The sequence below is a fragment of the Rhincodon typus genome, chromosome 22, assembly GCF_021869965.1.
Source record: "Rhincodon typus isolate 14 chromosome 22, sRhiTyp1.1, whole genome shotgun sequence".
Lineage (NCBI taxonomy): Eukaryota > Metazoa > Chordata > Chondrichthyes > Orectolobiformes > Rhincodontidae > Rhincodon > Rhincodon typus.
The window spans coordinates 24,940,455-24,963,002 of NC_063353.1; the positions used below are offsets into that span (position 1 = coordinate 24,940,455).

Sequence of the window (22,548 nt, forward strand, 5' to 3'; positions counted from 1 at the left end):
AGGAGGAATTGCCTCATTGTTAGCCTTTGCAATTCCTTTCCATGAAGAGCCAAAAAGAGGCTAGGACAATGAACATATTCGCAGGCATGTTAAACTGATTTTTGATTGACAAGGGACAAGGTTATGGGGGATATCAAATAATGAAGCCAAATGGCCTACTCCTCCTCATAGTTTTTATGACCTTATGATCTTATTGAATCTCAGTGCAAAGAAAAAAACCTTTCACTGAATCTGCCAAACAGATAAAGGAAAGGTACATTTTACCTGTCACCAAGGTTGTTTTAGGTCCTTCACTATCATCTGCATTCATCTGACCTTGACCAGTGCTTGAACTTTGTGGAGCATTTGCAGAATTGTAAATCACCCATTTCAATATGCTGATTGCACCAGTAAGCCTGAAGTCATCTGAAAGCAACATTATCTGTTTTAAGACTGGCATTATCTGTAAACACAGTAAAATAAATGTGTATTCTCTCGTTCTCTACTTCTCATTACCTGTTTCAGTTTCAGTAAATTCATGCCTAGTAAAATCTACCCTGGGTTCACTTGAGTATTGGAAGCCTGTATTGTATTTTTTGAGGGTAGACTGCTAGTACTCTGAAGTCTTTGCATCTCTAGTTTAGCCTTAAGACCATAAGACAAGAGAGCTGAAGTAGGCAATCCAGCCCACTAAGTTTGATCTTCCATTCAGTGAGGTCATGCTGATCTTATAAACCTCAAATCCACTTTCCTGCCTTAACCCACAACCCTTGATGTCCTTATTGATTTAAAAATATCTGAGTCTTGGATGCACTTAATGATCCAGCCTCCACAGCCCTCTGTGGTAAAGAATTCCACAGATTCACTATAATTCGAGAAAAGAAATTCCTTCTCATCTGTGTCATAATCAGATGACCCCCTACTCTGAGATTATGCCCTTTTCTCAAGGAAAGAAAATCAACCTTTTTTTTGCATCTACCCCATCAGATCCCCTAAAAATCCTAGGTTTTTCAATAAGGCAGTCTCATGTTCTTCTAAATTTCAACAAGTTCAAGCCTAACTTACTCAACATTTCTTTATAAGAAAATCTCTCAATGCCTGGGATCAATCTTGTGAACCTTCTCTGGACTGCCTTCTTCTTAGATAAGGGGGCCAAAACTGTTCACAGTATTCCTGGTGTGACTTAACTCATGACTCTCACAGTTTGAGCAAGACTTCAGTATTTTTATAACTTAGAGTAATTCTCCCTCACTCTCACTCCTGTAAATTCTTTATTTACACTGAGATGTACGTTATACTGAATACAGCCATCTAGTATAGTGTTTCTCTACTGCTCTGCTTTGAACCTTAGTTACATGTCTCTCTGCTCATGTCAAAAAGTGTCATCATTTACAAAATCATTGTTAACACAGTCATTTCCCTTCATACTACAGTTGTCTTAAGAGGTAAGAAGGTTTTGTTAATTGTATAATTCAGACAAATGTGAATGTGTTAAACTTCAACCAAAGGTCAACAATATTTTTTCATTATGCTTCAGGTTCTTTTTAAACTTTATCATGATAATAAGTTAGGAAAGATGAATGCAGAACAAAAGCATTCTCAAAATTATAATAGCAAGTAGAAAGGAAGATCAAGGTCATTCTCAAAAGCAGCCCAGATGGAGGGATATGGTGGTGATGGGTTGGGGAGCACAGTTGAAGTAAAGGTTACAATAATATGCAACGATTTACCATAATATGTTATGTGACAAGTGGATGTGCAAAAGGAATATTAATTTTCAATAAATCCCCAGGTAAAAACCATTTATAAGTAGTCTGTCATTGGGCAAGTGCAAGTCCACCGTGTGTTCAAGCCTGGATTGTAGACTGAACAAAACCACCATACTAAACATTTGAAAGAAATTTAGTAGAGTCATAAGATTTATTTCTAATATAGATAAGGAGGCACTGCCTGTCACGGTGTACCATTCCACTGGTGAATTAAATAGACAATAGCCAAGCAAAATTATGCACCCACTGTAACCATGCGTTGTTTTGGTGAAGTTAGTTATGGATATTTCAGCATTTACTTTAGAAAGATTTTCAGTTTGCCATACACTGTATTTGCTCGTTTCTTTAGGCGCACATCGACAGAGCCTCTCCGACAGGAAATGAAACAACAGGAATTGTGGCAATAGTACACTGAACAGTTGACCAATTAGGTAACACTTTGAGAGCAATTAAAAAACCCTAAGGCATAAACAGATGAACCTTTGCTTCAATGAGGTGCATTTGCAGTGTTCCTTCAGCGAAGTAAGAGGAAAATGTCAGTGATAAAATTTAGCATATCAGGTTTCATTAAATATGGAGGGGAGCAAGATAAAAGCTAACTACCAGGCGTGTTTTCATATTTCTTTCCAACACTTCTATATGCAATCATTTCTAATTCATCTGATGATAGCTTTTTCTTATATTATTCTAAATGGATAGGAATTTCATACTCACTGCAGAGAGTACGTTCATCTTCCACTGCAGAAACTAGATAGCACCGTGGAAAGAAAGTATCAGCGCTCTCATCCAAATAGGAAGGCAACTTCCTCAGATTCATGCAAAGTCTGGCCTTCGGTGAAATAAAATTCAAAAAATATTTGATCACATAAACATCTGTTTAACTGATGATATTTAAATTAAATATTCATCATCAAAAGAGTGATTCTGAATAGATTTAACACACTTTAATTTGCATTTTTATAACTTTTAATACCATTAAGATGCCAAATTGTGCCAATTTGTGTATTCATTATTGTCATTGAAGCAAGTGCACTTAGGAATTTGCAGAAAGCAATGAAATAAATTGCTATGTAACCTTTTTTGCTGCTGTTGTTTAAGGAATAGATTTTGGTCACTGCTTTATTCATAGATAACACAGTGTGGAGCTGGTGGAACACAGCAGGCCAGGCAGCATCGAGACCCAACCCGAAACATCAGCTTTCCTGCTCCTCTGATGCTGCCTGGCCTGCTGTATTCCTCTAACTCCACACTGTGTTATCTCTGACTTCAGCATCTGCAGTTCTTACTATCTCTGACTGCTTTATCATCTCGTGACTAAATTTTTGTAGATTTAATAGTCCTTTCGTAATGAAAACTGGTAGTGAAATCTGACATCAAATCATGATAAATATAATAACTACAATAAGCGAATGAATGAAATTAGTCAGTTCAAGACTCTATTACAATGTCTGAAAATCTTTCTTTGTGTTAATTAAGGAATAATGTAGAGGTGGCATTTTGTAAATTAATGGTCGATTAAGTAGCTCACTCTTTTCATATTTAAATACAAATAATTCCATAATAATTCAACCTTTATAGATATGAATATATCTGTCCAAATGCTTATACAATAATTTCATGAGAAAGCTACTGTTTAGTTCAAATCACTGACAGGAAGAAAAGACCAAAGATGTGAGGCAAGAGGGCTAGCCTTTCTACATTACCAAAAGGTAATTTGTAAGTTGGATCATATAACTTTCTTCTTCCAATAGTTCACACTGTTTGAACAGTCCAATATCACTTGTTGACCGTATCAGAGGAGGAATGTTGAACATGTTTGTATGACATTCCCCTCTATCACCAATTTCCCATTTAACATAAATAGGCTCAAATAACAAATAAAGGATTCACTGAAATATAATGCCTTACCGCAAATTGAATTGCTGGACTTTAATGACTCATTTTCTCCATAGATACTTTCATGTTACATTTATATTGCCTCTGATAAAGTAAACATTGGAAATGGGGCAGGCAAAATATCCAGAACCGATATAAACTTCCTCTCTGACCTTGTCATTTTTCAAGAGTGTGTAATTGTGTGATAACGTCATGCTAATAGCACCTTTTTTAAGAACACATGAATTTACTATTTTTCTTTATTCTTCCATGGATTATGAGGTGTTAATGGCAAGGCCAAGATTTGTTGCTCATTCCAGTTTTGCTTCTGAAATGGAGTGGTTTGCTATCCCATTTCAGAAGGCAGTTTATAGTCCTTCAACGTTGTGGGCCTGAAGCCACATATGGACCAGACCAGCCAAGAGTAGCAGACCTCCTTCCTCAACAGGACATTAGTGAATCAGATGTGTTTTCACATCAACCAATCATTGTTGTCATGATCCTTATGAATGAGGCTAATTTTATATTTCAGATTTTATTAACCAAATTTAAATTCCACCAGCTACCTGGGAGGGATTTCAGCATGTGCTCCCAAAACATAAGGCTGGGCATCTGAGTAACTATTCCAGTGATATTACCACTACACCACCATTTCCAGCTATTGATCGATTAACTGTGAGTAACCAAAGTCCATCATGTTCACGTCCTAACATCCAGGTCATCAAATATTACAAAGGTAATGGCGTTGCTGCCTAATCAGAGCAATCAATTCCTCTAGTTACTCCAACAAACACAGACATGGGGTGAGAAAAATTGCACAGACAAAAAACATTAAAAACCATCAGTCCAAAGTCACCCATTCCTGCCAAACACACTGCACTTACCATATGTGATGCATAACTCACACACTAAAGATTAAATACCATTTCCCTGGGAATCTGTTTCTGATTAACTGGAAATCAACTTCCACATCTGTGAGTGATATCTGCCGCAGGAAAAGGTAAACCATCTATTGTGCTAAACAATATAGTGGAGAGTAAGCAGCACCATTCTCAACATTTTCCTAGATTTCATACTCATCTACGTGGACTGCTCTAAATGAGGATCTTTAATCCTCCTCCACCTCTGACAAACATTTCTGCCCAGTGAACGTTTCATATTGAATAGTGATTTTTGGAAGCAGAATTTCATAAAAACTAGAAATATCAAAACATAACCACTTTTGCATACGGCTGGGCAAGCAGTGAGAACCACCTTGGGATAGGGAGGAGAAAAACAACAGCTACATTTAAAATATCAAATATAGTCGAAAGGCTTCTCTGCCCCATTCACCTCCACCTTTGCACTATGGCAGTCAAGAAAACATCACTAGCCGTGGTGTTATTACTATGGAAGTTCTATTCCGGTGTCATTGTTTTAATCTTTTTGTATTTTTTTGTTTGATATTTCATAGTTGACCCTCCTTTTTGGTACAGGAGGGTGTGTTGGCAGAAGCGTATCCTAACCCAGTGCCTCTGCCCGGATGCTTTACTTACCTGAGATTTTATCTTACTACAACAGTGCACCATGCTACAGGGATACCTCATTAAGTTGAATCACACTTCTGGTTGGTTTCATCATCAATACCAAGAAATGCTCAGGACTACCACATCCTGTTTTCTGTACTGCTGAATCCTAATCTTGAAAAGGATGAAGAATAAACATCTGCATAATCTTTCTCTTTGAAAATCATCCAAATTCTGTGGTTTTGTCTCATGTCCTATTTACCTACTTCCTAAACTAGCAGCATAAACTGCTCCTGAGGAAACTACTCAAAGTGCAGTGAGAAAAGTAGCAACATTCATGTTGAAATAGTCATAACACCGGAAAAATAAAATAGACGGGAGCTCCAATTTATAAGCGGCGGCCAACTTACAAAAGTGATCCCATAAAGGGGTATAATTTTAAAGGCCCAACAAACAAATATTTCCTGTACTGATGAATGGCTGCTTTACAGTGTTCTGACTTGCTTACAAATCGTCTTGCAAACAAACTCCAGAATGGAACCTATTTGCAACTCAGACTGCCTAAACACATGGATATACCAGATCTAAAACAAAGACCTAATTTTTCAACAAGTTATATAATTCAATTCAATTTACCACTATTTTGAGATACGGAGTACAATTTTCCCAGTTTTCAAAATTTCACTTTGTCACTTATTGACGTGGCACAAATCAAGATTTAACATATTAAAACTGATCCAGCTGTGGAAAATGGGATTAGTGGTGTGACCTGTCAAATTGGTAGTTGGATTAGCAATTCCTTTAGTAACCCTAAAAAATTACATGCAGGAAGTAATGCCAATCCGGCCATTCCCACCAATTGAGCAGCATTTTGACAAGAACGCAACCTTTGTGAACAGTACTACTGAGGCTTTAAAAGGCTCTGGTCAGGCCACATTTGGAGTATTGTGTGCAGTTTTGGGCCCCATATGTCAGGGAGGATGTACTGGCCCTGGAGCGGGTTCAGAGGAGGTTCACGAGAATGGTCCCAGGAATGAAAAGCTTAACATATGAGGAACATTTGAGGACTCTGGGACTATATTTATTGGAGTTCAGAATGATGAGGGGGGCGGGATCTAATTGAAACTTATAGAATACCGAATGGCCTGGACAAAGTGGATGTTGGGAAGATGCTTCCATTGGTAGGAGAGTCTAGGACCCAAAGGCACAGCCTTAGAGTAAAGGGAAGACCTTTCAGAACGGAGATAAGGAGACACTTCTTCAGCCAGAGAGCGGTGAATCTATGGAATTCACTGCCACAGAAAGCTGTGGAGGTCAGGTCATTGAGTACATTTAAGACATTTAAGGTTCTTGATTATTAAGGGAATCAAGGGTTACGGGGAGAAAGCAGGAGGATGGGGTTGAGGGACTTATCAGCCATGATTGAATGGCAGAGCAGACTGGATGGGCCGAATGGCCTAATTTCTGCTCCTATGTCTTATGGTCTAATAGCACTGTGGGTTTTCCTATACCAGATGGACTGCAGCAGTTCAGAAAAAAAGAGCTTTTCATCAACTTCTCAGCAGCAGCTAGCTTTAAAACATCCTCATCCTGTGAATGCAAAATAAAATTAAACTTCAATGAACTCTAATTCAATTCTGGAAAGTCAGATTTAGGGGTAGGAAAATTCAAATTCACTATCTGTTTCCCTCCAGGCCCGTTCTCCAACCTCACTTTCTTTTGTCCTTCATTACCTTCCTCCTCTCACTCACCATAGGGTCAGTGTTCTTTCTCCGGTCCCCATTCCCCTCCACTCATTTTTAATCTCTTAACTCCTCCTTCCCTCTTCACTATTCTCCACTTCTATATGCCTTGCCCTGTAAATACTACTTAAAGTGTTAAAAAACATATTGCCATGATGCCTTAAAACCTTAAAGAATAACAGAATATTTAGAACAATAGTAGCCCATTTATACTTTGTAACATAACTTACATTTACGTAGCATTCTTTACTTGTGGAAAGAAGCCTCACTAAACACAATAGATATGCATTAAGATGCACCCAGTAGCTTACATGCATACTGCAGATTTAGGACAGCATTATATTTATTTTACTTTAAATGATGCTTCTAGCATTAGTAGATTGTTTTACATGATATGATTGATGGTCTACAACTCGGAAAGAAAGATGAAATGAAAAAAATGTTTCATTTGACTTGCTTGATAAAGATTTTAGTTGATAGCGAAGTCAGATACAAGCTCCATTCCTCTATTGACGCAAATGGAGACTGGCATCAGAAAAGCACATTAAGTCCCATAAATGTTAGTGTGACAAATCTAGGAGCTGTTCTTGAATAAAAGATCATTGTGCTCTGGCATTTGCCAGGTGGCATATGGTTACAAAAACAAAGTTGCTGGAAAAGCTCAGCGGTTCTGGCAGCATCTGTGAAGGAGAAAACAGAGTTAACGTTTCAGGTCCGGTGACCCTTCCTCAGAACTGATATGGCTTATGGTTATTCACTTGCTGCAATTTTTTAAAAGGAATAGCATAACACAACTTCGGATTTTTCCTTTCAAGCTACTTCAAGAAAAACAAGGTCAAATGAAAGCTAAGGACTGAAAGTGGTGAGAATGCCAAAACTGTGTCTTTGAAAGAAATGTTACATTACCATAGCTACAGAATGCCTTTTACCAAGGAATTAATACAAAGACTTTTAACTTCTGGTTTCCATGGAAAGGCTTTACATACAAAATTTGCTCATAATTAAATGACATCAAGCAAATGTTAAAACAGCTAAAAGGAGATTATCAGCTCAAGTGTAAGCTTTATCCACATGATTTATTTTGAAAGTGCAGCAGGATATAAAGATGTTTTCCAAATGCTCCAGTAGTTCATTTATCCAGCCAAAAGTATAATCACGACAACCAATCTTCATATGAAGTGCATTAGTGCACTTCTGATGGCAGTTATGTACATCAGAGTGTTTTCAACACTGGTCAAACCTAGGTATGTGATATTCAGTCGAACTCAATTGTTCTTTCAAACAACAAAGTTTTTATTTAGCTGTGGGCATAGGACCAGAGGGGATATACCCCATGGAAGCTTTCCCCACTTGCTCCCATCTGTGGCCAGTTTTGAAATAGGGCAAATCAAAGATGAAGGGAATTATGAAGCGAATAGATAAGATAGAAGTAGAGAGGATGTTTCCACTGGCAGGTTAAGCTAGGACAAGAGGGCATAGCCTCAAGATTAGAGGGAGCAGATTTAGGACTGAATTGAGAAGGAATTTCTTCACCCAGAGGGTTGTTAATCTATGGAATTCCTTGCCCAGTGGAGTAGTTGATGTACTTCTGTAAACGTTTTTAAAGATAAGGTAGATATTTTTTTGAACAATAAAGGAATTAAGGGATACGGTGAGAACGCGGGTAAGTGGATCGGAGTCCACAAAAAGATCAGCCATGATCTTATTGAATGGCGGAGCAGGCTCGAAGGGCCGGACGGCCTACTCCTGCTCCTAGCTCTTATGTTCTTATGATGGTGTTACCAACTGCAAATGGTAGATAACCAACCAGACCACAAATACGGCTATTAAGGCTGCCCTATAATGGCAATTTGCATTCAGTATGCAGGCCTTCCCGCTGAGACACAGAGGTGGCCTCTTGATAGAAGACCAGAGAGGTCAGCATTCCATGCTGCAAGGAAATTTTCTACCCCCTGCATAGGGCAGCACCTTTAGATCAGAGCTGCAAAACTGGCTGTCCACTGGAAAAGCTATTTCTCCACAATGACAGCCAAGCAACTGTGGTCTCTTTAGAACAAAAGAGAAGTAAAACACAGGAACAGGCCCTACGGCCTCCAAGCTTGGGCCAATCATCATGTCCCAACTAAACTAAAAAAACAGACGTTCTGCCCTTATTCAGTCTATATCCCTCTATTCCCTCCCTATTCATGTGACCATCCAGACGCCTCTTAAATGTCGCCAACATGCCTGCTTCCACCACTCCTTCTGGCAGTGTGTTCCAGACTCCTACCACTCGCTGTATGAAAAACATTCCCCACACATCTCCCTTTAACTTTCCCCCTCTCACCTTGAACCTGTGCCCCCTTGTAATTGAAACTTTCACCCTGGGAGAAAGCCTCTGACTTTCCACCCTATCTATGCCTCTCATAATTTTGTAGACTTCTATCAGGTTTCCTCTCAGCCGCGGTCTTTCCAGTGAAAACAATCCTAGTCTTTTTAACCTTTCCTCATAGCCAATGCCTTCAAGACTGGGAACATCCTGGTGAACCTTCTCTGCACTCTCTTCAAAGCTTTTACATCCCCTGGTAATGTGGCGACCAAAACTGCATACAATACTCCAAATGCGGCTGAACAAGGGTTTTATATAGCTGCAACATATTTTGCCAACTCGTGTACTTCATGCTCCAGCCGATGAAGGCAAGCATGCCATATGCCTTCTTAATGACCTTGGCTACCTGTGTTGCCACTTTTAGGGAACTGTGGACCTGTGCGCCCAGATCTGTCTGTACGTTAATGTTCTTAAGGGTTCTGCCATTTACAGTATAATTCACATCTAAATTTGATCCTCCAAATTGCATCACCTTGCATTTGTCTACATTACCTCCATCTGCCATTTCTGTGCCCAAGTCATCAATCTATCTATATCCGGTTGTATTTTTTCACAATCATCAGTACAATCAGCGACTCCAACAATCTTCGTGTCGTCTGCTAACTTGCTAATCAGACCACCCATATTTTCCTCCACATCATTCATATCTACTATAAACAACAGAGGACATAAGACTGATCTCTGTGGAACACCACTAGTTACTGGTCTCCATTCTCAAAAACAGCCTTCCACCACTCCCCTCTTTCTTCTATGACCAAGCCAGTTTTGTATCTCAGTCTCTCTTTTGTCCCGAGTCCCTGCACTTACTGGTCTGTCGTTCCGGTTCCCGTTCCCCTGCCACACTAGTTTAAACCCTCCCAAAGAGCGTTAGCAAACCTCCCATTCAGGATATTGGTGCCCCTCCAGTTCAGGTGCAACCCATCCTTCCTGTACATGTCCCACCTTCCCCAGAAGATATCTCAAAGATTCCATATGTCTAACGCCCTCCCTCCTGCACCAGCTCTGTAGCCACATGTTCACTGTGTTAACCTGAGATTACTACACTTGGTGATCCTGATTTTTAGCTCCCTACCTAACTCCCTGAATTGTCCTTGCAGGACCTCTTCCTTCTTCCTACCTATGTTATTTGTGCCAATGTGGACAATGACTTTTGTTTGTTGTCCCTCTTGGTTCAGGATGTCCTGTACCTGCTTAGAGATCTAAGTCCTGCAGTCTTACCACATTCAGTCGTGAATATTGGTGGACAATTAAATGACTCTCTGGAGGAGGAATATAAATAGCCCAATGTCAATGATGGGAGAATCCAATATGTCAGTGCAAATGACAAGGCTGAAGCATTTGATACAATCTTCAGTCAGAGGTCCCAAGTGGATGATCCATCTCGGCCTCCACCTGAAGTCCCCAGCATCTACACAGTTTGGGGGAAAAGAACTTTAGAATTCTTACATAAATACCAACTTCCAGATCAATAATAATTTTTAAATCAGGAATGAGGTACAAGAACAACAGCGGCTAAATGAAGCTATGTCACAGATAAGCAAAGATCTCATCATGTGGTACAACAACTCAATGGGCTAAATGGCCTATTTCTGTCCATGTAATTGTATTGCTTTCTATATTCCAGCATTGAGTCAATTCAAATCATTCCAGGTGGTAGCAAGAAATGGTTAGGGTTACTGGATACTGCAAAGATTGTGATCCATGACATTATTCCAGCAATCATTTGGCACTCCAGAGTTCCAATACATATACAACACAAGCATCCACCCAGCAATGTGGAAAATTTCCTAGGGATGTCCTGTCCACAAAAAAGTAGGATAAGTCCAATTTGGTCAGTTGCTGCCCCATTAATCTACTCTCTATAATCAGGAAAATGATGCCTAGCAAGTGGCACTCACTCAATGGTAACCTGCTTATTCATGTTCACTTTTGGGATCGGTCAGGCCCACTCATCTTCTGACCACGTTACAACATTGGTTCAAACATCAAAAAAAAAATCTGAAGTGAGGGTGACTCCCCTTGACATCAAGGCAGCATGTGTCAAGAAGTTGCAGTTTTGTTATAGTTGCTGTGTCAAGAAGCTCAAGCAAAACTGGAGTCAATGGGAATTGGTGAATGCTTTCCACTGGTTGGAGTCATAGATGGGACCAAAAAAGGTGGTTGTAGTTGTTGATGGTCATACAAACATATGATTTAGAAGCTAGACTGGGCCAATTAACCCCTAAAGCCTATTCTATCATTTAATAAGACCATGGCTGACTTGATTGTAACCTCAACTTCACATTCCCCCCTACCCCTGATTACATTTCACCACTTTGCCTACCAAGAATATGTCAAACTCTAGATTTAAAACATTCAAAGAATTCACCTCCACCGCCTTTTGAGGAAGAGAGTTCCAAAGACTTACAATCCTCAAGTTAGTCATCTCAGACAGAGGACATCTCCGCGGGAATTCCTCAAGGTAGTATACTAGGCCCAACAAATTTCAGTTGCTTCATCACTGACCTCCCCTGTACCAATGGGTCAGAAATGGGAATGTTCCCTGTTGATTTCAATGTTCAGAACCATCGCGAATCCTCAGATACTGTCGGTTTGCATGTGCAGCAAGTATTGGACAACATTCAAGCTTAAATTGATAAGTGGGTAATAAACTAATATTCACAGCAAGAGCTAGGCAAGTATCAAGCCAGAATCCAACTATCACCCCTTGATATTTGTTAGCAGTGCGATCGCAGATTCTTCCACTATCAACATCCTGGGGATTCCCAATGACCAGAAATTGAACTGGATCAACCATAAAAGTAGTTTAGCTACAACAGCAGGTCAGAGTATGGGGAATTTATGGGAAGTACTGTTAAATATTGTTGTTTGAGTAGGGCACATTCGTTCCTTGCGCCACCTAATTGTGATGTTTGTACAATTCACAGTCATTCTGAAAAGTGTACCCAACATTAACTTTATTTATTTTATTAATATTTTTCTCTCTACAGATGCTGCTAAACCTGCTGTGTCTCTCTCTCTCTGGTTTTGTTATTAAGCTTATTTAATCTTGCACTAGAGTAAATAACATTTCATCCAGGACTTCAAAGGGAAGTTAATGCGGGCGTGGTTTGGGGTTTGTCAATACAATTCCGTCAATTTACTGCTGCATAGTTTAGATTCAAAAATTTAGATACAGGCCAGCTGTGAAATTTTGAAAGAGAATATTGCACAGAAAATCAAGTTTGTTAAAGAGGTAGATACAAAGCTTTCTATCGGGTAAAGAGAGTGGAAATGTTACCAAATAGTTCATAGCCATTTTCTTTAAATAAAGAGAAGGTGCCGAGGAGGTTTACAAAAATGTTACAGGATTATGTAATACATATATGTAGAGAGATGAGATAAACTGGGATTATACTGCTTCAAAGTTTTGAAGTGTTTTAATCAAATAAGGAAATTGTTTCCATTGACAGATGGATCAGTAACCAGAGGACAGAGGTTGTAAGTAATTCTCAAAAAATAAGAACAACTTGCAGTTATATAACAACTTTTAGATAAAAAAATTGTACCACTGTATTTTACAAGTGCCATCAGAAATAACTGAGTACTGGTCCACAGTAGAAAATATTAGGTTTTAAAGAGGTAAGTTTTAAAGAACATCTTAAAGGAGCAAGGAGAGTTAGAGAGGCAGAAAGATTTAGGAAGGGAATTCCAGAGTTTAAGTTCTTGGTTACTGAAAGCACAGCTGCCAATGTTGGAGTGACTAAAGTCAGGAATGACCAAGAGGCCAGAGTTGGCAGGTCATAGAGATTTTGGGAGCTGTTTACAAGAAGTGATGCTGATACATCGAACCACTTGGGAGATTACGTGAATATTTTTAAGCATAAAATATGATCTGGAATGCATTACCTGAAAGAGTAGTGGAAGCAGACTCAATAGTAATGTTCAAAGGAAGATCAAAAAGAAAGTTGAAAGCAAAAAGAGAATTTTCAAGATGGATAGGGAAAGAGCAAGGGAGTGAGACTTATTAGACATTTGAATCAAACAGCTGGCATAGGTGTGATAAGCTGAATGGCCTTTTTGAGATTTATGATTCTATAATTTATTGACACAGTGGAGTTTAGTGTATTGTATTAATGCCAAAATATAAATTGGGTAAATTGAACAAAATGGGTCCAATCAAACCAGCTATTTTGTGTATACACCTTGTTATGCTACAAAGCAACATACTGATTTATTTCTAGTCTCATTTCATCAATCAATGCTCTTTCTAGTTGGAGACCTTAGAGTGTGTGCAAAAAACATTAATATCTGTTTAAAGTTATATGGAGATATAGTTTTATACAATTAGTTTTAGACAAGTGTAACATTAAGATCATTGAAATGGATGCTGGATAACTTATGCCACTTAACATAGGAACATAGGAACATAGGGCCAGGAGTATGCCATTCAGCCCCTCAACCCTGTTCCACCATTCAATGAGATCATGGCTGATCTCCAGCCTAACTCCATATACCTGCCTTGGCCCATTAAGGTCCTTAAAACCAAATAAAAACCGAAAGAACTGCAGGTGCTGTAAATCAGGAACAAAAACAAAGTTGCTGGAAAAGCTCAGCAGGTCTGGCAGCATCTGTGAAGGAAAAAACAGAGTCAACGTTTCGGGTCCAGTGACCCTTCCTCAGAACTTTTTATTTTGCATGGAGTGCAGTCAGTTTGAAGGGAGAAAGGTTGGATTTGGAGAGAGGGGCAGAGAAATTGAGGCGACTAATATCACGTCAACAGTTCTCAATGAACAGATCAAGTGCAGGTAAAAGGCCGGAGGGAGGTGATCCAGGTGGATGGAGAGTGTTGGAACTGGGCAAAAGAGTCTGTGGGACGGGGAGAGGACTCTTGTCCAAAGAAATGAGCGCGGAGGCAAAGACGGTGGAAGAAGAGTTCAGCATCATTTCACGCCCGAAATTCGTTAAGGTGGGGATGCAGAGGAATAAAGCTGAGGAAGTTTTGAGGAAGGGTCACTGGATCAAAAACGTTAACTCTGTTTATTCCTTTACAGACCTGCTGAGCTTTTCCAGCAACTTTGTTTTGGTTAAGGCCCTTAATACCTTTGCTTAAAAGAAAAACTACCTCAGATTTAACGTTAACAACTGATGCTGCATACACTGCCATTTGTGGAAGTCATTTCAAACATCAACAAGCCTTTGTATGAAATTCTGAAGATGGGTCCTGACCGGAAGCGTCAACTTTCCTGTTCCTCTGATGCTGCCTGGCCTGCTGTGTTCTTCCAGCTCCACACTGTGTTATCCCCGACTCCGGCATCTGCAGTTCTCGCTATCTCTAATTTGTATAATCTCTCCTGATAACTTAATCCCACAAGTTCAGGTATCATTCTTGTAAACCAATGTTGTACTCCCTCCGAGGTCAATATATCCATCCTGAGGTGTAGTGCCCAGATCTGTTCTCCGTGCTCCAAGTGGGGTCTAACCAGGGTTTTGTATAACTACAGAAAAATTCTATATCTTCGCACTTCAGTCCTCTAGATACAAGAACCAGCATTCCATGAGCTTTCTTGATTACTTTCTGCACCTGTTTGTCACATTTTAAAGGTTTATGCCCTGAACCCCCCAAGTCTCTTTGAACATCCACTGTATTTAACATCATACCATATAGAAAGTACCCTGATCTATCCTTTTTTGGTCCAAAATGGAGAACCTCACACTTTTTAATTTTATGCTATCATCTGCATTGTCTACAATGTCACCTAACCCGAGAAGGTACTTGAACCAGGCCAAACTTGTAACAATTACTTACCTTTCAATTAGTTAATTGATTGGAGGAAGATATAGGGGAGATGTCAGAGGTAGGTTCTTTACACAGAGAATGGTGGGTACATGGTATGCGCTGCCGGCGGTGCTGGTGGAGTCAGATACATTCGGGACATCTAAGCAACTCTTGGATAGGCACATGGATAATAGTAAAATGTAGGGTATGCAGGGAAGTTTGATCTTAGAGTAGGATAATAGGTCGGCACAACATCGTGGGCCGAAGGGCTTGTACTGTGCTTTACTGTTCTATGTTCTATGTTCTTATGTATAAAATGGCTTCACAACGTTTAGTGACCTTGACTCAGAAAATACGCAAAAGCAACATTCTTGCAAAAGCTGATCTAAACTGCTCAGGACCTAAGTGCTTCAAAAACATTCTACAAAGTGGCCTGTAATTTTGGATCTATTCTGGATATTCTCCCAAGGTTTGATGCCAACTTTCACCATTGTTGGTAGGCCTTGTTTTGCTCATGATTCACACTTTACCATACTGCTCTAAATTTACCGATACAATAGCAAAAGGTGTAACAATGATGCCCGTTGTTATATGAACTGAATATCATGATCCTTGCAGATACCCTCACATGCACTTCTCCAATTTTATGAGCGGTCAGTTCATTAACATTGTGTATAACATAGTCAGTTACAAATTTGAAGCCAATCTGCTTTCAGCCAATATGTGTAATATAAAATATTACATATAAAGTTAGCATTACAGTAAATCTCATCTCTATTTAATTTTACTTCCTAATAAAATAAAAGTCTCACACTGCCCATGTTAATGGGCTTGGTGGCATTTTATTTTGATAAACTATTTCTTTAATGTTGACCACTTCTGACTCTCTTATAAGGTAGACCAGCTTAGGCTCTCTCATGCTGGCATTAGCAGACCTTATCAATCGACAACAAACATGTGCTCCTGTAGTCTTTTGTCCTATAGGAGCACAAGAAGCTTGACATTTGATTTTTGGCCTTCTTTTTGCCATGTATTGGCCAATAGACCGAGCTACTAGGCATGGAGCTTCCTGGGAACTGCTGTTTCAAAATGAATGGGACTATTCCAAAATTGTGCGCAGTTTTGGGCCCCATATCTTAGGAAAGATGCACTGGCCCTGGAGCGGGTTCAGAGGAGGTTCACAAGAATGGTGCCAGGAAAGAAAAACTTAACATATGAAGAACGTTCAGGGCTCTGGGTCTATACTCAATGGAGTTTAGAAGGATGAGGGGGGTTCTACTTGAAACTTGTGGAATACTGAATGTCTGGACAGAGTGGATGTTGGGAACATGTTTCCATTGGTAGGAGAAAGTAGGGCCTGAGGGCACAGCCTTAGAGTAAAGGGAAGACCTTTTAGAACGAAGAAAAGGAGAATCATCTTCAACCAGAGAGTGGTGAATCTATGGAATTCACTGCCACAGAAGGCAGTGGAGGCCAGGTCATTGAGTATATTTAAGACAGAGATAGATAGGTTCTTGATTATCAAGGGGATCAAGGGTTTTGGGGAGAAAGCAGGAGAACGAGGTTGAGAAACTTATCAGCCATGATTGAATGGCAGAGCAGACTGGATGGGCTGAACGGCCTAATTTCTGCTCCTAGGTCTTATGGTCTTATTAGATCAGATGGCCACCCAGATTCTCAAAGGCAGGCAGCATTTCACAAACCATTCAGTCCAAGTTGGATTGAGTACACAGCTCCTGTTCTATCTGCAAGGTAGATGTTCACTCTCACTTTTGTTTAAAAGAAACATGAAGATAAGTTATATCCAGATGCATCTGCAATAAAATGTTGAATATCATTCCCCGTTGACCCTTTTACAAAATGAACTGTGAAAGACATTCTTTTCTGAATCCAAATGTTGCTAAACCCCTGCAACAGCCTTTAACGTGTAGTAGTTGCCACAGTCATTCTATTAGAGCAGGGTCAAGGAAAATCACAGCCTGGAGAAATTGTCCCAACTTAAACTTCCTTTGACACAGGTGACACTGTTTTGGTCTGACAAGTGGTTCTACTCTAAATAAGACTGCATGAAATGTGATAGATAGGACATATCTGGACACATCCAACATATCTGGATATAACTTCATTTGTGGACTTGTCAGTGCACAAGCAGTAGACTTACAGTTGCAAAGTATGGGAGGGCCACAGAATTTCAGTGAGCCATAAACAACCGCACAGAGGTTTTCAACACAAAATCAAATTCCTGGAGGAAGTTCTTTGTTTTTTTTAATCTCAAATACCTTTTTGTCTTCACCTTTGTTAGTTGACACCTTCTTTTGGTGTGTTTGGTAATATTAGTTTGGGTTGATGCTCTCTGTTCTGTATGATTTTATAATTCCTCCCTGTAATTGGAGGGAGCTGATGATGTGCCTACAAGCCTCAGCAGCAACCTACAACTTACCAACAGCCTGCAAAATAGGATCACTTCATCCTGTGCCAAAATACATTCCATACATTTGTTCAAATTAAAATCGAATCTCATTCTGACTCAATTGTGTCCAACAATCTTTGTGGGGATCCACTAAATAATAAAAATCAATCATCCCACACAGAACTGTACCTTCACCTGTACTCCAAGTTGACTGAGCACAGACACTGACAACAGTTCTTGACAGATTGTGACACAAACCAACCAGAGTTCTTGGTTAGAAGAGTATGCATCTAAGAAAGGTGAGAAGGAAGATGAAGAGCTGAGGTAGCATAACATTCAAGAAACTATTATAATGAAGCCAACACCTATACTTTGTGTAGCTTTGGACTCCGCACTTAAAGGACATAATATAACAGATACAACATCTAGCTGAGATGAAGGGATTAGCTTATCAGGAAAGGTTGGATAGACTGAATCTGCATCCATTGGAGTTTAGAAAAATTATAGGGTGAACTTAATGAAACATATAAGTTCTCGATGTATCTTGACAGGATGGCAGGGCAAAGGGTTGAAAGGATATCGGGGATAAGTCAGAATGGAAAACAAACAGATCAGCCCCCACACCTCACCCGCCCCCTGACAGAGCAGGAACTAGTTGCCTGTTCCTGCTCTTAATTCATATGTTTGTCTGGACAGATGCTGGTTATGTGTTTCCCCTTATGGAAAAGCCTAGAACTAGAGAATAATTCTTAAAAAATAAGTGGTCTTCCATTTAAAATGGGGATGAAGACATTTTTTTCTCTCAGAGAGTTGTTAGTCGTGGGAATTCTCTTCCCTGGAGCACAGTCGAGGCAGCATCATTGAATTACATAGATTTTTGATTGACAAGAGACTTAAAGGATTTAGGAGGTAGTACTACTGACGCCAGAATCAGATCCTTATCAGATTTATCTTAGCAAACGGTTGAACAGGTTTGAGGGGCCAAATGGTCGACTCCCTCTCCTAATTTGTATGTATATATGTATGTTCTAATACAATTGTCACATTTTCTATAACGAAGATTTCATAACAAGTGGGTTCAGCTCTTCTATTAATGATAAACCATAACGGAATTTAACTAAAGAATATTTCTTACTTTGGTTGTAAAAGACGCATTCCTGCCATAATGATTTATCATTTGGTCACTGTGTAAATAGTTGCAGTCAATTACATTTCTTCGTACTGTCCAGATGAAGTAGGGCATTTCTTTTGCTACCATATTTGACTGAAATAAAACAGTAAAACAAACCATAGAAAAATTTTAATGCATTACTTTGCAAGTAGGTCTTAAGAATATATGAAAGTATAGATCGATTAAAGGCTCATTTTCCATGGACCATGTACAACTAACCTGGACTCAAACTCAATTACTGTATTTAATGTAACATTTAATATTAAGTTCAAATGATAACATTCAAGAGTAGCTCAACATTCATCTCTGAGTAGAAGTGAATAATTGCCACCTGATGGGCAGAAAATGTGAGCAACACACCCTATTACTTTGGGTCTCTGCCTAATTCTGTCAATTGCTAGACTCTACCAGCAAATTTTATCACCATTTCTTAAATGTCTCCCCTTCCACACTAACAGAAGGAAATGGAACAGGTCAGGATGGTATCAACACCAAGAAGTCCTTGGTGTTCATTCTTCCCTCAGGTACTCCTAACACCAGATACACCTGAAAACCTTCAGCGTCTACTTGAGAGATTAAATTAGCTCCCACATGATGTCCCTCATCTTTGTGACGGACAGACATGAGAATCTGATGACTGCTAAGAATTGTAAATTCAGATTGTGTGTGGAATCTGATGGAATCTAAATGAAAGCATTTGGCCCTCTTTATGTGTTTAGGCTCTGCCTGTCATTTTCTCATGACTTAAGAACACATTGACTTGAATTATCTTCTTCCCACCAGAGGAAAGTTGACCACAATCTCTACCCAGTGCCTCAATCTGGCCCTGATCCTGGCTTATTTCCCTGGGTTTGCTACGAGTGCAGAGCAAGATCCCCACTAAATAGTTGCCCACCATTACAACCAATGGGAATTCTAACATCCCTTCAGGCATGTGGAAGTGGAGAGCAGGTAGAAAGGAGCAGAGAACCCTGAGAATTGGAGAGACATTTTCCTGATATAAACCAACACCTAGTAAAGGGAAAGGAACACAGAAGAAGAGGTGCCCTCTCAGAAGGATCTTTGGAAATCTACCACTGATGCCCCAGGTTAGTATTCTTTTTGGGGCAGGCACAGAAAAAGTTTGCAAAAAAGTAAACTTTGCATTTGGTGCAAATGAAAAATCAAGTCAATGCTAAGATTTGATCACAAGTCTCTTGATTTTCCACCAATCGTTAAGCCACTATGCTTTGGGGTAGTTGGTTATTGTTCATTGCCTCACAATGTTGAGGGATACAAATTCATGAAGGATGCACCCATTTTAGTGATGGAGAACAGTAATTTTCCAGATTTCTGAGAAATGTCCAATAGCATATTGGCCTTGCACAGTAATTTTCAGGCAATTAGTGGACACAAGTAAACTAGCTTTGGAATCTTCAATGTCATTACAGTTTTAATACATGTATTAGCACCTTTCTGAGAAATTGGACTCATCAGCAAGGAGAAGGCATATTTCTGTTCCACTCAGATTTCCTGCTGTGGTTTTCTTTTATGTGATGCTACCATACAGGTAGTATTAACTTCATCTTTGATGTAGAGCCAGAAGGAGCCTAAACTGGAATTTTAGAGCTCTGCATGATTGCATAAAGTTATTTGCTGAGTCATTGGGGCTGCTTTAAAAGACAGCAAAATATTACTTTCTAATCTCAACAAATCTTAACCAGCTTCTCCATGATGCTGGATTTATTGGTAAGATTTGTAGTCTCAATAGCTCTGTCATATGAAGGCAAGAGACTTTCACCGCATTTGGAAAAGGAAATTGTGGAATATGATTCAATGAGGGCTATTTTTGCATATTTCAGGGCAGCCATTTCAACTGATACCCGGATCCATTTCTAGATGGGAACCACCTTTCCATTCCTTCTAACTTTGAAAGCTGTTTTCTCACACTGAAAATATTTCAATTGGTAGATTCCCTTGATAGCAAAGTAAAATATTTTTACATGTATATCTTTATCATACCACTGAATGATGAACATTGTGTGAACTACTGAAGTTACAATACGAATCCTCCTTTTTTTGAAGCTTCAAAGACTCATCATCTATTACTAAAACAAATTAAATTAAATTGGACAGGAGTGAATATCAGTTTTCAGACAGCTCAGATAAGAATATGCAATTATTTATAAATTGATTTAATTTCAAATAACTTGGTGTAAAATGGCTATTTTTCCTCCATTCATAACTCTTTGCTTGCATTTAGTAATGAACTTGCAAATAACGGATTCTGAAATTGTGATGCAAGGGATTTCCATTGCCAACATTAGGAAAATATTCAGAATTCATCAGGTAGCAGTTTGTTTCCCTGATTCCAAGGCTAGGAAAATTACTTAGCAATTTACCCTCAATAATTATTACTTTTAATTGAGCTTTACATAGGCTACAACAGTATTTAAGCAATGGACATAATCAATTGTGTTGAAAGCATTTTCTTGTTTCTGGTACAAATTTTACCATTCCAGTAATAGCCCTTCTCCCCTACGCAGAAAATTGGAGACCGAGAGACTCCAGAGTGTCCTTCCGCAGAAACCCTAAAACAATCGAGAATTTGGGCATCTAAAATTAAAATTGAGAAAAGGATCTTACATTTGTATTTTCAATAGTGACATTTCATTTTTATGGGTATCTGATCAGAAAGGCATCTAAACGTGCAGGGGAGCAATGTCAAACTGGTACAGTTCACTTTTCGGCAATGGTATATTCATAAACAAAATCTTCCACACCATAAACAGCAGTATTTGCTTTGTAGCAGATGGATTATAATATCAAGCCACTCCAACAAAATATTGAAGGGATTTTGAAAAATGTTTAACATTTTTTGTTGAAAATTACTTGCTGTGGAAACAATGTTATTATTTTACCCATTGAGTTACTATACAGCTCTGCTTACAAACACCTGAGAAAATAACAAACTTGTAGTTTTCCCACATTGACAACATCCCTCTGAAGTGGCTTTCAGAGATAACCCTTTATCTCCCATTATGCTTTCGAATGCCCCCAGTGTGGGAAAAATAAACACTACTTTCACCTCTCTCAAAGCAGGTATTCAGGTCACTTTGGTTACTCTATCAGATAACTAATCATGAGTTGCATGATCAGGAAGCTAGTGAGTTGAGGCTTTTAAGTGGCTGCTAATTGACCATGTGAGTTTTATTTGCTAAGGAGTTGAGAAAATCGTTCTGTATTTCCAAAGGAGCCTGGATTGGGATTGTCAGCTAAAAATGAGGAAGTCAGTCCTGATGGGACCAAAAAAAGGAGCAGAGTGGCAATCTGACTTTGAATTCCTCGGAAGATCAGGGCCACTAATTGAAAGTTCTGATTTGCAGCAAGGTGAATAGTTGTGCAATGCCACATCGTGGCACAATCTGGATTCACACTCAAACCCAACACTTCACTGTTGAGCCTCAACAAAAACAGCAAGAAAACTAGAGACAGAGGCGGTCCAGAGTGTACTTCTACATAATCCCTATGGCATGCTTCAGATTTGTCATAGCAGGTGACTTCAAGAATAGATCCGCTCAATTGTTTTGCAGTCTATATGTTTATAAGGGAAATGCCTGAATTCTTACTGGTGCCTGTTTCTCTTTCACGGTATGCTGTTCATATTCGAGAATTGTTGATAAAACCAGTCATTTGAAAGCAGTAGAAGATTTCTCCTTATCTCTCCAGTCTGATAGGAATCATTGTAATATCCAGTAACAAGTCCTATGCAAACATGCAGCCTTTTAAATTGTTTAATCAGTACATCAACATAATAACAGTGAATGATAGATGCTAGCAAATTAGTTACAGCTGAAATGATTGGAAATGGATTACCTACTGCTTGCACATTTTTCTGCTTTAAATTGGTCTTTGTTCCTGTAGTGATTGGAATCAGCTAGAAACTGTTGACTATGAGATCCTTGATTAGGGTTGTTGACATGGGCCAATCA

At 39.2% G+C, this 22,548-nt stretch overlaps 1 protein-coding gene across 1 annotated transcript in view; it reads right to left on the bottom strand.

The window, feature by feature from the left end:
* LOC109927381 (protein monoglycylase TTLL8-like) overlaps positions 1-22,548 on the bottom strand; it is a 55,625-nt gene that overhangs the window by 16,989 nt on the left and 16,088 nt on the right. Inside the window, exons 5-8 of the mRNA XM_048610474.1 lie at positions 20,579-20,664; positions 18,542-18,670; positions 2,463-2,577; positions 265-405 (exon numbers count right to left, since the gene is read on the bottom strand). Coding sequence (XP_048466431.1) covers positions 265-405; positions 2,463-2,577; positions 18,542-18,670; positions 20,579-20,664 — 471 coding nt within the window. The remainder of the gene's footprint in view (positions 1-264; positions 406-2,462; positions 2,578-18,541; positions 18,671-20,578; positions 20,665-22,548) is intronic.